The sequence below is a fragment of the Heterocephalus glaber genome, unplaced genomic scaffold, assembly GCF_053883595.1.
Source record: "Heterocephalus glaber isolate CG9 unplaced genomic scaffold, H.glaber_assembly_v1.0 deba00001550, whole genome shotgun sequence".
In the NCBI taxonomy this organism is placed as follows: Eukaryota; Metazoa; Chordata; class Mammalia; order Rodentia; family Bathyergidae; genus Heterocephalus; species Heterocephalus glaber.
Window position 1 is genome coordinate 18,687,188 of NW_028258343.1, and position 13,352 is coordinate 18,700,539.

Genomic DNA, 13,352 nt, shown 5'->3' on the forward strand with positions numbered 1-13,352 from the left:
TGCCCAGCCACGTCCCCTCTCGCCCCACAACAGAGCCAGAAGTGTCCGGAATACCAGGCTTTGGCTCCCAAGTCTGAGGTGCCAGATGCATCTCTCCTCCAGGCGCTGGGCTAGAAGATGGTGACACTCAGCAATGTGCAAAACACTCCTGCAGCAGACAGCACAGAAATGGTCTCGTCTGGGGCTCAGGATCCACAGAGCATGGCAGCTAAAGCCAGACCAGGGGCAGGCAAGGGACCCGAGGACACCAGAGGATGACAGATGAATGAGCTTCCTGTCACTGCTGCAACCAATGACCACAACTGTAGTGGCTCAAAATTAAAAATATGCCCAGACTCACTGACCTGAAAGGTCCCTCCCTACCCAGCAGAGCCAGCAGCCCTGGCTAAGGCCCTCCCTCGACTGCTCTTTCTCTGGTGCGTGCTCTCTCTCCCTCCCTCCCTCCCTCCCACCTTTTGCACCTTTCTGGACCCCTGCACTGACCCTCGGGCTGCCTGACAACCCATGCAGATCCTCTGCCTGCCAGCTGATCAATCACCTAATTCCGTCCACAACCTCACACATCACAGAGCAGGGACCCAAGGTCGGCACAGTGGACATTATTCATGACTGTAACTGAAAACACAGACAAGAGAGACAGCTGTGGATCCCTTGGGTCTTGACTCCATAATTTCTACACAGATATGAGGGGGACAGAAAAGCCAGTATGCAGCCTGTTTTTTGTGAACCAGCACAAACAGAACTTGTGAAAATTACCAGGCTTTCCACTACACTGGGACTCATCCTGCACTGGCCTTAACACTGACTTGGTGTACCTGTGCCTTGCTGCCTTGAACCATCAGTTCTCTCCCTTTCACCCATCGGCCCATCTGCAAGGGATTCAGAAAGCCAAGGGCTCAGTACCCTCAGCACTTGGTCAACAGAGAGAAGATGGTTTCCATGGCATCCAAGGCAGGGGGAATCAGAGAGGCAAAAGTTGTGTCTCTGGGACTTTCAAAGAAAGAAAAATTATGTCCAATGCTGAGCCTGTCCCTGTACTGGCAACAGAGGCATGCAGCTAGGACAGTGTGCTGGCCTCACCACCTGCCAGCTCCCTTATGTCACCAAACGGCATTTGGTTACAGTTTGGCTGAAGGTACAAATGAGCTGGGTTCAACCAGGGACCCTGATGTCTTTGCACACCTGGGTAATGTTGGCAAGTTCTGGAAATTTTTGTGCATCCTTACCTGCAAAATAAAGAGCTATCTCCTAATGTAATGGAAAAAATCAGAAGATGAATATGGTGTCATCTCAGAGCCTGGTGTGGATGCTATTATTACTAAATAATTCGGCCAACACACATAAACAGCTATTTGAATAGTATACTGAGTTATAAAATATCAATAAAGAGAGTTTCATTCCAGAACTGCAGCAGTATATAATATTAATACGATGGATTATCATAAATTGTTTCGAGAAAAACCTTATGTGATCAGTTTGGTACACACCAAAAATAAATCTGATGATACTGAACAGGCATATTGCTGTTTTAAAAAGAACAGTTTAACAACAACAGCATCAACAAAAATCCAACTGTTAGAAAACCAAAAGTAGACATCCTCAATATGAAGAACTTTAATTACTCTTGATATCCATTAGAAATACGCTTCGGAAAAAGCAACACAACTCCAGACAGACTGCATCAAAAGCAATCTGCTCATAAGAATGAAGCTGGACAGCATCGGGGTGTCACTGCCAGGTCTGCAGTAGTTCATTACCAGAATCTACTCTGACTAAGCTCCTACTGCGGAGGTCTTGCCCCGCCAGCTCCTTCTTGTCCAGCTGCGCTGTGCAGGTTGCCTGAGAGCAACTCCAGCAACGTCTTAAGCCTTCTGGACATGGGCACTACCATTCCACTAAGTTACAATGCAACTGCCAACCTAACATCACAAGAGGCCAAATCCCAGGTATGTAAAGTCCTAAAGAGAAGACTAGTGGAGATAAATACAGAAACACTTCAAGCCTACCGGAGTCAGTTTGGAGACCCCAAAGATAAAGATGGAGTCCTTGCCACCCAAATGGAGTCCTGAGAAATTAAACACTCCTGAAATACACCTTGGTTTGCTGAAATGAGCCCTTACATTGGAAACCAACCAAGGCACATGTTAGGAAAGGGGTAAAATGAGGGAGGGAAGGAGCAAGGGAGAGGATGGGCAGGAGTGTGCCTAGTGGTAGAGTGCTTGCGCAGCTGGGCAAGATCCTGGGTTTGATCCCCAGAAGAAAATAAAAGTCAGAAGTAAAACTCTAGGCTGGGGATTTAGCTCAGTGGTTCCGCTGCCTACCTCTCAAGTGTAAGATCCCGAGTTCGATCCCGGGTACCAAAAAAAAGTAAAACACTATAAACAGTATCAATTCAAAACTTCCCATTTTCAAGGTTTATATTCATCTTTGTCTTGGACTCTCCAGTTAAAGCAACAGATAAAAGAGTTTTAAATACTGAAAAGAAAGCAATGAGAATTTGACTATTAGCAGGTGAACTGTCTACCTAAATAATCAACATTATCATAAAAACATCAAAAGTTCATAGAATTGCTCAGCAAAGTAGCCAGACATACTAATCTCTTATATTTGCAATAGAAATGTAACAGAAAGTCTCAGGTATGGTGGCATTCAATAATAAAATACCTGGGAATAAATATCACAAGGTAATGACAAGATTTTATATATATATATATATATATATATATATATATATATAAAACTGAAGCGCTTTACTGAAGTACATAAGTGGAAGCCTGGATAAAGAGAGACAGACAGACAGACATGTGACGCTCCCCCACAGACCAACACTGTACTTAATCAATGAGTTTCCCAATACCTAAAATGGGGTGCTACTGCACTCCCACAGATGTTATGAGGATTCTATGGGGCAACTCATGAAAAGCAATCTGCAAAGAGAGAAGCAAGGACTCAAGGAACCTTAAAAATCACCCTTAGAGGGGGCTGGGGTCACACTGGTTTTGGAGAAAAATGTAGCTGACTCTCAAACCCATGCAAATGGATTCAAGCTTTAATAACTAAGCCAGGCCTGGAGGAACAGGTGAGTCATCCTCAGGAGATGAAGGCAGGATGACCACGTGAGCAAGCCCAGGAGTTCCAGACCAGCCCGGGCCACAGTGAAATTTTAAGGTTAAGTGAAATAAATCAGACATACAGGCTTAAATAGCAAAAGGTTTCTCTTATATGAGAAACTCAAAGTATAAGTAAATTAAGCAAAATAAAGGGCAGATCATACAAAACAGGGAGCTAGACCTTTTGCAAATGCGAAGGAGACCCAGAGATTGGGGGGTGGAAGTAAAAAGACGTGAGCTGTGTTACGTACAGGACCAACTCCCCACAGCAAACGCGATCACTGTGGACTGCAAACGTGTACTAACGAAAACAAGAATTCAAAACAGGAAAAAATAATTTTAAAAATGGAAGAAAATAGAAGACTTGTATTTGCTTAACGAAACAACTTCTCAAATTACTGGCCTCATGTAAAAAGCACAATTAAAATGTTCAGTATAGTTATTTAGGATCTGAAGAGTAAATTCTCAAAAAATTTAAACTATAAGCTGTTACAATTAAAAAAGAAAAGAACAAAAAACAAAAAAATCAAAAAAAAATCAACAAAAGAAAAAAAAAAGGGCCTGGGATTTAGCTCAGTGGTTCTAACCGCCTGCCCGGAAGGGGCAAGGACCTGAGTTCGATCCCCAGTACCAAAACAAAAACAAAAACAAAAACAAAAACAAGGATGGGTCAGGAAAAATGAACTTCACACTTGCTCCCCTGCCACAAAGAAAGATGTCGTGAAGTAACCGTTACTTCCTTTCCTTCAAGCGTGTCATGAGCAGCACACTACTAACATTAGTTAATGATATCTGATATTATTACTATTATTATGAAAATGAGTCATACTGTTAAGATCTGGACCATGAGTGTCTCGGGGCAGGAGGTCATGTGCTGATGTAGCAATACCTCAAAACCCAGCACCCCACTCAGGTGCAGACCATAGGCACTGGGGGATGAGCAAGCTCCTCCAGGTAACCATCACCGAACGCTGGAGAAGAGGACACAGGTGAGTCTGGTTGTTTGGCCAGCGTTTGGTCTCACACTGGCCATACAACCAGTGGATATCTTGAGGATAAATAACTCCACATAGGGTTCTGGTGGTTACTCCCAGAGTGGTGGGGTTGGTACCTCAGGGGAGGAAACTCTATGCATCATCGCTGTTTTCTTTTCTCCTAAAAAACAATGTTCTAGGGATGGGGCAGACACTAACGAGTTATCCCATCCTTGCCTCATTTTTCTCCCAAAGCTGCATGACAGGAGAAGGATGCCCAGAACGTCCCTCCAGCTTTGGCCCCAGAGGGCTGGGCACGAATCCCTGCTCCAAGCTGACCAGCCGTGGACTTCAGCAAATTACTCAGTTTCCGGGATTTTGCCTTTGTGAAACAAGCTACTGCTTCCTGTGGTGAATCACGGTGAGTCATAAATCAGGAGGAAATAAGGCATCTCATCCACAGGGACACTCTGAAAAATAGGTTCTTTGCTCTTCCTCACGCTTCATGTTCTTCTCCTCCCCTCCCTCCCACCTTCCAAAAGCTCTTTTCAAAACATCCTCTTCCTTTTATAAATGGATCAAGGACTTAATTGGATAAATTTAGACTTTAGAAGAAAATACGGGATCTATAAAAAGCCATTTCCACATGAATCAAAGTTACACAGAGCCATGGTCTTAGTCCATTTGGACTATTAAAAAATGCCATAAACTCATGGCTTACGTGCAATAGAAATTTATTTCCCACACTTCTGGCGACCGGGAAGTCCAAGGCCAAGGCACAAGAAGTGCAGAACTGGTGAGAGCCCTGTCCTTCACAGATGGCTCGAGCTCACGGTGCCCACACCTGCCGGAGGGGTCTTCTTCCTAGGGTGCTAATTCCAGTTTTGAAGACCCCACCGCCTTCTGGCCACTTTACCTGTTACGGCCATGTCTAGAGGTCCCCCAAAGCCTCGTGCAGTCATAAGTGGGGCTTTTTCAGGGGTGGCTGGACCTAGAGTGTGTGATCCTAGGATGAAGGCCATGTGATTGCTCAATAGTCCACTGATTGGTTCTGCACCACCCTAAGCCAGGCAGCCTAGAGAGCATATGAAAGGGGCAGAAAGAAGCTGCTATTGTCATTTGTCGCTGGCTGTGTACTGCTGCTGCTGCTGCTGCTGCTGTCTTATGCTCTGCAGTGCCCCTCTGCCATGCCACCCTGCCTTGGAGCCAGGCAACTGTGGACGGGAACCGCTACAAATTGTGAACCAAATAAACCTTTTCTCCTTTACCTTTGGGCATCAGGTATTTTGTCTCAGCACCGAGAAAAGTAACCGAGACAACCTCCATCCAGCTGGTTTTAACCCCTTTTTCTACATATACTACATAGGTGAATTTTTTTTAGTAATAATGGAACCATAATCTATAACTTTTCTACTGTAATATTTCCTTAAAATTGTCATTATTTTACTACATCATTTTAAAGTGGCACAAAGTAATACATTTTATGTCTTTCATGTTATTTTTATTTTCCTGCTAAACAACGCAATGGCAGTCACTGTAGTTAAATCTTCTGTCTTTCGATTGAGCTTCTACAGACAGAAATGTTGGGTCAAATGGTGCACAAAAGCAAGGGTCTTGATAAAATGCTAAAACTGCACTCCAAAACGATTTAACCACATTAGTTTCCCACCATCAGCTTGAATATTTTTGTCTGCCCCAAGTCCCACATTGAAATCCTCACCTCCAAGGTCAAGGTCGTAGGACAGGGAAAGGTGAGGAGGTGGTCAGGCCACGCCCTCATGAGTGAGATCAGTGCCCTTCCCAGAAGCCCCAGGGGTCCCGCCTCCCCCTGCACCCGCCCCCCCAAAGCGTTGCCAAGCGAAGATGGTGTCTAGGAGGAAGTGGGCTCTCGCCAGGCTCTGCCTGCCAGCTTCTTTATCTTGGGCTTTCCACCTTCCAGAACCGAGAAATTTCTGTTGTTTTTAAGAAACTTCTATGCTATTTCATTACAATATCTCAAACAGACTAAGACAAAGTTAAGGTGTTTTCCCCTTATACCTTCCTTAGTTCACTTTTAATTTGATTTTTCAAAGCTTAAAAAAAAAAAATCACTGACCATAAGCTGTTGCCTAATACATTTGGGCATTTGTCCTCCAGTGAGCTTTGCTGTAATGCAAGTGTACTGTAACTCGATGCAGAACTAGGGAACAAGATACGCACCATGCAGACCACTGGCTATGGGGCTCAGCTCTGAATGCAAGATCATTGTCCTAGTAGGACGGGGTTTTTAAAACACAGCTTCTTGGTTTAATGACTATACTTTTTTGTTCCAACAATGACAAGAACATGTATTCCTGGAAGAACTGGGGCCCTGGGAAGATGTGGACAGGGACTGGGCCTGAGAAGGACTCTCTGTTGGACCAGGTCTGCTTAGCAGTGGTTGGCTCACAGCTGCTTCCCTGTGACATTCACCCTCTAAGCACTGCAATCCCAAAGAAAATTAACTAACAGGAAACAGAAATGGATCTTTTGCAAAAGGTAAGAGGACCAGGAGATGGAGGAAGGGGTTAGGAAGAGGAAAGAGAATTCAAAAGAATTAAGGTGTGTTATGCACATGTGCTGACTCCCCTCGGTGAATGTAATCACTATGCACTGCAAACAAAGACTAATAATAAAAATAAAGAAATTTATTTGATTTTAAGCTGGTTTTTTCCTTTCAAAAAGTTTTTAAGGTCAACAACAATGTTGATCTTCTGAATTTTTCAAGTAGTGCAGTTTTTATGAATGAGATGGATGAAAACATCAACACCAACAACGCTGAAAACAACACACAGGAGGGAAAAGCAAGCCCCAGCGCTGGGAGGGTGGCCCGAATCACAGCTGGTGGCTGCAGAGGCTTCCAAGTCGTGCAGACAGGAATCTTCTCCACTTGGTTGGTCTGCCTGTCTGTCCACTAACTGCTCAGAACATGGAACCAAGACATCAGGGTCTGCAGACAATAAAGTATTTACAGAGGCCACGGGGCCGGAGAGCGTGCAACGTGCAACAATGGGATAAGAAAAGAAGCATTTCCTCTCCTCAGGGTTCTCACCCTCTTTCTAATTTTACTTCTCAGTATTCATTGATCTGAGAATTATAAAACAAGTTAATTACTAGACAAGTAGGAGGTGTCAGATCTTGGGTTTTAAGAATTATGATGCTTTTTACATTCACCCATAGCCATATTTACAATAGTTATGTATTCTGAATTTTAGGTTTAATCTGTTGCGATGCTCGTAACACGATTTTTTCACCTTCCAGGCCCAGGTCTTGACGTGTTGCAGGTAAGGACATCTCTCCCTCGCACTAAATCTGTTTTGGGGAACCTGTGACCCAGAAAGCGTATTTTCTGAGACTTCGTACGTAAGCCTGAGAATGTGCTGTTGTCTTTGAGCTTGAAAATAACTTTTTGACCTTACAGCTCTGAAGATTTTAATTGCTCTAGCAGTCACTGCTCAGAAGCTTGGGTCTAACTTTCTTCTTTGCTCCACTGAAGGCAACTTTTTAAAAAGATTTTGAATACCTATTTAGCCATGACCGTGAGTATCTGCTGCAGTTTACCTAGGTGCTGAGTTTCCCCTTGAGTCTGCGCCGATACGTGGTGAGGTGGTTTGACCTCCACACTCCGGTCCAAGTTTCAGCTCCTGAAATCGTTCCTCCCCTCACACTGGCTGCGCTGACAGCTTCTGTCCCCACTGTTCTGGTTTCTTCACCAAGAGCACCTTCTGTCCTCAGCGCCTCCGTGCGTGCCCTCTTCTGTCCCACCACCTCTGTCCCTCGGCCACACCGCTGTGTGCTCTGGGGACACTGGCAGATTGCTCCATCCATCGCTGAGGTGTTCATGCAGTGACATCACTGAAACATTACTCCGACTTCTCCGATGTCCAAGGAACGCAGACCTAACTATTTCTAGCCTAATAATTTCATTTTATACCCAAATCCCCAAAGCCCATTCTGCCTGGTTAGAAAAATACTCGCTTTTGTTTGTTTTGGTGCTGGAGATTAAGGCCAGGAACTCACACAGGCCAAGCACATGTTCTACCACCTGGCTCTCCCCTCAGCCCCTCAGTCAGGTTCCTGACATCCTCTTCCTACATCCAAGTCCATTTTAACTCTGCGTTTCTTGATTCTTAAGAGATGAAAGTACCAGAACGATCACTGTTTTTGAACAGAAGAGCAATACCATGAAACACTGTGGCTTGACCTGCTTATCCTTGGAAATTCATTTATCAAAACAACGTAACCTTGGCTTTAACTTGCTCTGTGAGAGAGAAAGCAGGTGACACTACGAAACCTTCACACGTGTGGCTTTAAAATGCCTAGAAAAGCAATCTGCGTACGGAAAAGTCTTGTGGTTGCCCTTGTGGGAAATAACCTGCAGGTGGTTACTTTCATGTTTTCATGAAAATCAAAAATCTAGGGCAAGGGAGGGCGGGGATTTAGCTCAGTGGTTCAGCCGCCTGCCTTGCAAGTGCAAGGACCCAAGTTCAGTCCCCCGTACCAAAAAAAAAAAATCTATGCCAAGGGAAAAACAAAATTTCTTTTTTGGGGAGCAGGTTTCCTTTTTGAATTCAGGAATGAAAACTGATTTGAAATGATGACTATAGGCATAACAAATTTATTAATAAAAAACTAAATTCATTCTTCATAGAGCAAAAGTCCTCTTTAAACAAATCCTTGCCTATGGCTACCATAAAACTAGCCATACTCCTATCTATGTTTTTTGTGTTTACTGATGATGACCTCCTACATACAAGAGTCTTTTTCTTTTTCATACAAGTATCTTATAATTCCTACTTTGCTATCCAGGATTCTTGGTGTTAACCATTTTATATTAAAACATTATATAACCATAATAACATATTTTATTCTAGTTTGGCCTGCCTCTCTTATTTAGAAAATTTCTCCATCTTTTCCCCAATTTTTAAAATTTTTTTTGGTACCGGGGATCGAACTTGGGTCCTTGAGCTTTCAAGGCAGGTGGCTGAACCACTGAGCTAAATCCCTGGCCCGTTTTTTTCCCAATCTTAACACCACCTTATCTATTTCCAAAGAAAAACTTCCCTACACTGAAATGTAACCCATAACTGTTAACATTCCCATTCATATCTCCAAGTTCTCAGAAATAAAGATGGGTACTATTCTAAGGAATAGTGCATTTGTTTAATAATACCAAAGTATCTTGTGGGAAAATTCATGCCAATTTAATATATCTTGATCCTGTAACAGTACAATTTATCTTTTGATCCATTTTAAAACATCCCAATATAAGGGCTAGGGATTTAGCTCAGGGGTTTCGCTGCCTGCTTCATGAGCACAAGGACCCAAGTTCGATCCCCGGTAACAAAAAAAAAAAAACAAAAACCAATATATATGTGACAAATTTAACTTGATAGCTAATTCTGAAAAATGTATTCAGACAAACTATTAGCAAACAACTCCTTGAGAGTTAACATAAACAATAAATGAAAAACACGATACATTTTAGCAAATATAAATGGAAGTATGGAAGAGTGAGTCCATTTCTTCTAGAAGGTTTTTCTTTTTGATACTTATCGTGTGCTAGACACTGTGTTAGTCCTGGATTTAGATTTATCACAGATGCCATCTGTCGTGATGTAATTACTCTGCTTCCTTTTCCCTACTCTCCTCTCAAAACTAAAACAAAACATTTATAGAACTCCCACCACTGCGCTAATGAGGCAATTCTATGACTCAATCTTTCCCTAACCTTCTTTATCAGCACCTGAAGTGCTGTGTTCTTTTAAGGTGTCATGAGGTAGCAATAAATTATTGCTCGAGGCTTAAGAGAGGCACAGATAAAAGGAACTCAACAAGTCAAAGCAATGTTTTCTCAAAATATGCTTCTTTAGATCAGGCAAGTTATGTTACAGATGTGGTGTGGAAATCTACAGAAAGCAATCACTTCCTCTACTACCGACAGAATTTTACACTTGTCTAATGCTCTCTCTGCAAAATTCTTCCTCTGACTCTATACAGTTTTCTGTATTTTCTGATTATTAATATTTATGATATGTAATATAGAAAAATGAAGCAAATAAACTCCCTTGCAATTTCTGTACCCGGAAAAACACATAGCAATCTATGGTCTATAGCCTTCAGTTTCTTCCCACACACATTATCACTTGTTGTCCACTAACTTTCTGTTTTCTGTTAGCTTTCTGTGTGTTCCCTGGGTCATTTCTTTTACACACACGGATTCTCTTCCCACCTGCAGGTAGCAAATCACAGGCCTTTTACCCAAAATGTAGGTCTCTGGGGACAAATCCACTCGGCACCTCAAAAACACCTCCAAACACAGACTTGTCATTTTCCTCCCTCCTCTTCAGCATCCTACTTTGTCATTTCTTGACTCTGTTATTTTTCCCTCACGCCCTGCAGGGACGGACACAACACCGTGTTTCCACAGCACAGCTCAGGGTGCCCCTGGCCTGGCCCCAGGCTCTGATCAGCGGGCCTGCGTGCCCTCTGGTTACCTCAGCATTGGGAGGGCCCACAGGGGAGCCACTCCGTCAGGCAGCCATAGCTCCTCCTCCAGGGTCGGCCAGCTGAAGGGCCCGGAAGCAGCAGAACCAGGCTCGGTGACCTCGTGGTCAGGATGGTACCGGGGATGCACGCCAGGTCAAACCCTGAGAGCTGAGCTACAGCCCAATGTGCAAAGGGCCAGGCGCCGTGGGGTTCAGGGGCTACCTACAGGTCTGACCTAAGCCCTGGATTCTCCCAGAGAAGCGCCCCAAACCTCCAAACCAGCTCTTCTGGCTACCATCCTTCACAGAAGCCGACAGATTACTGTGGTGTCTCTTTTGTGCTTATCAAGTAACAATCACACAACCATTGTGACCCAGTGACTACACTGTCACCGATATCCTTCCAGAATTTTCACGAAGCACAAATAAATAAAAAGTGTTCATTTGTCGACACATTAATTCTTCCACTCAGTGCACACTACGGGACACGGTCACACTGAGGACACTCCAGGGTCTAATTGCCTGTTAATGGGGAACCAGATAAATGGTGAAAACGATGCAAATGGAATCCTAAGTGGGACAGGGACAGGAAGGGAAGAAACAGTGACTGGGCTGATTCTGAGAGGACGGCTCCAGCTTTAGGTCCAGCAATACACCGCAACCCACCACGCCACACTCAAAAGCGACCCCCATGCTGCCGGAAGCCGAGTGCGAAGCAAGATATGAAAAGTCACTTTCCCTGATGCTGCGCCTCTCTTTGGAACAACATCTTCAACTGCAGAGCAAGTTCCCTCTCACACAGAGGTCTCCTTTCTAATGGTGAGGGTTACAGACTGAAAGGACCCATTTCCGGATGGAAATGTTAATCATCTCTGCCCCACTGGCCACAAACCGCTCGCTCTGCCCTCAGACTCCTCCTCCTGCGTCTCTGCTGGAGGCGACCGCCTCGTGCCAGCTTTGTCTTTGTCTTGTTAGAAGTTCCGATCTGCCTCCCTGCAGCTTGGGCGTGAACTGGGCCTGGTTCAGGGCCCTCCTCACTGTCTACAAGGCACATTTCCTGTGCTCTGTTTGCATTTTGTCTCAGGGCTTGGCTCGGTTTTCTCTCCTTGGCTACCCAGAGCACATCACTAGCTGCACATCATGACCTCGGTCTCTGGTCCCCTCTTCACATCCTCATGGTCCCAGTAGAGCCACAGTGACACTCTGCCACGGCCACATATTTCATTCCCAATGCCACAGCTGTTTGAGAAATGCTGGAACTCCATGGATCTACTCAAAGCTGTCCTTTAACTAAAATGCCCACATTTCAAAATTTTTAACTGACAAATGCTAAGCCATGTCGCCATCATTTTCTGTTGTCTACAGCTAATGTTAAAAACTATGGTCACAGCCAGGGATTTAGCTCAGTGGTTCCGGCGCCTGCCTCGCAAGCACAAGGACCCGAGTTCGATCTCCGGTACCAAAAAACCAAAAATAAAATAAAATAAAATAAAATAAAAACTATGGTCATGCTGGGCATGGTGGCGCACACCAGTAGTCCCAGCACTCGGGAGGCTGAGGCAGGAGGATCGCTGCTTGAGTTTGAGGCCAGCCTGGGCTACATAGTGGGTTCAGGCCCACCCTGAACCACATAGCAAGACCCAGTCTCAAAAAGAAAAAAAAGAAAAAACTGTGGGCATTTCTATCAACACTTCTATGGCTACACCTATCTATGTTAAAAAGTAAGTATTTCTCTCAGGAAGAAAGTAACCATTCATTAAATAAGTGTTTATCAGCATAAAATACACGCAAGCCACTGTGCCAGATGCCAGGAGCACCAAGTTGAATGGGACACGATATTATTTCACTGTTATCCCTTTACATAAAATTATATATATAAAGCAAGACCCTGGGGCATTCAGAAGCTGCTGAATGAACTGTTACCATTATTGTGATCATTTATAAGTCAGTCTTTCAAACAGGATTGCAGATACTCACCAACACTATAATATCTCTTCAGCTCTGTACGCCTAATTTCCTTTAGCTGGTTATTTTTCCTCTTTTTCTTCTCATCAGTAATATATTCCTCTTCCACAGCAATGCTACACTTGTCTTGTTCCAAAATGACAGAATTAGCATCGTCTTTCCCAAGAGGAGGCCTTGTAGCTATACTTGTTGGCGTCTCTGCATTTTGTTTGGCTTGTTTTTTCTTTTTCAATCTAGGAGAGAAAGACAGGAGAAAAGAATTGGAGACATGATTTACTACAAGAAATCCTATTAATTGCATGCTGCCAGGCTTTGAAAATTACTTAATTGATACAGGAAATGTTATAATATTCTAAATTATATTTTCTCATTATTCTTTACTTTGTAATCACTTTAAAAATTGTTACATAGTGACCCTTAGCCCTTCCTTGATTCTGTACCCACAATATATCTCAAAAGTATTGGGAAACATTGTAGGCATGAGCCAAAATGAGATCTCCCATCGGCTATTAAATGTTGAGTGTTTCTAAAAATCAAGATAATCACTTTATTATAATGCCATGCTTGGGATGTTACTTTTTTTTTTTAAAAAGCACTTCCGGTTTTCTAAGGAACCTTTGCGCTGATGTACAAGCATGTGGTAAAAACAAGTCCTTTGTCATTGCTCCAAAACTCAGTGCCATCATTTGACAAGATGCGCACAGGTTCTGATGTAATTCTTCTCCTATGTACACAAAAGTACTGAAGGAAGAGCATGGATTCCTGAGCTCCACAATAACATGAGGACAACACATGAT

The 13,352-nt window shown here is 43.6% G+C and overlaps 1 protein-coding gene across 10 annotated transcripts in view; it reads right to left on the reverse strand.

The window, feature by feature from the left end:
- Positions 1-13,352, reverse strand: part of Ncoa7 (nuclear receptor coactivator 7) — a 149,760-nt gene that overhangs the window by 56,818 nt on the left and 79,590 nt on the right. For all 10 annotated transcript variants that reach the window (XM_004845938.3, XM_021259196.2, XM_021259200.2 and 7 more), the window contains one exon: positions 12,568-12,788. In XM_004845938.3, coding sequence (XP_004845995.2) covers positions 12,568-12,788 — 221 coding nt within the window. The remainder of the gene's footprint in view (positions 1-12,567; positions 12,789-13,352) is intronic.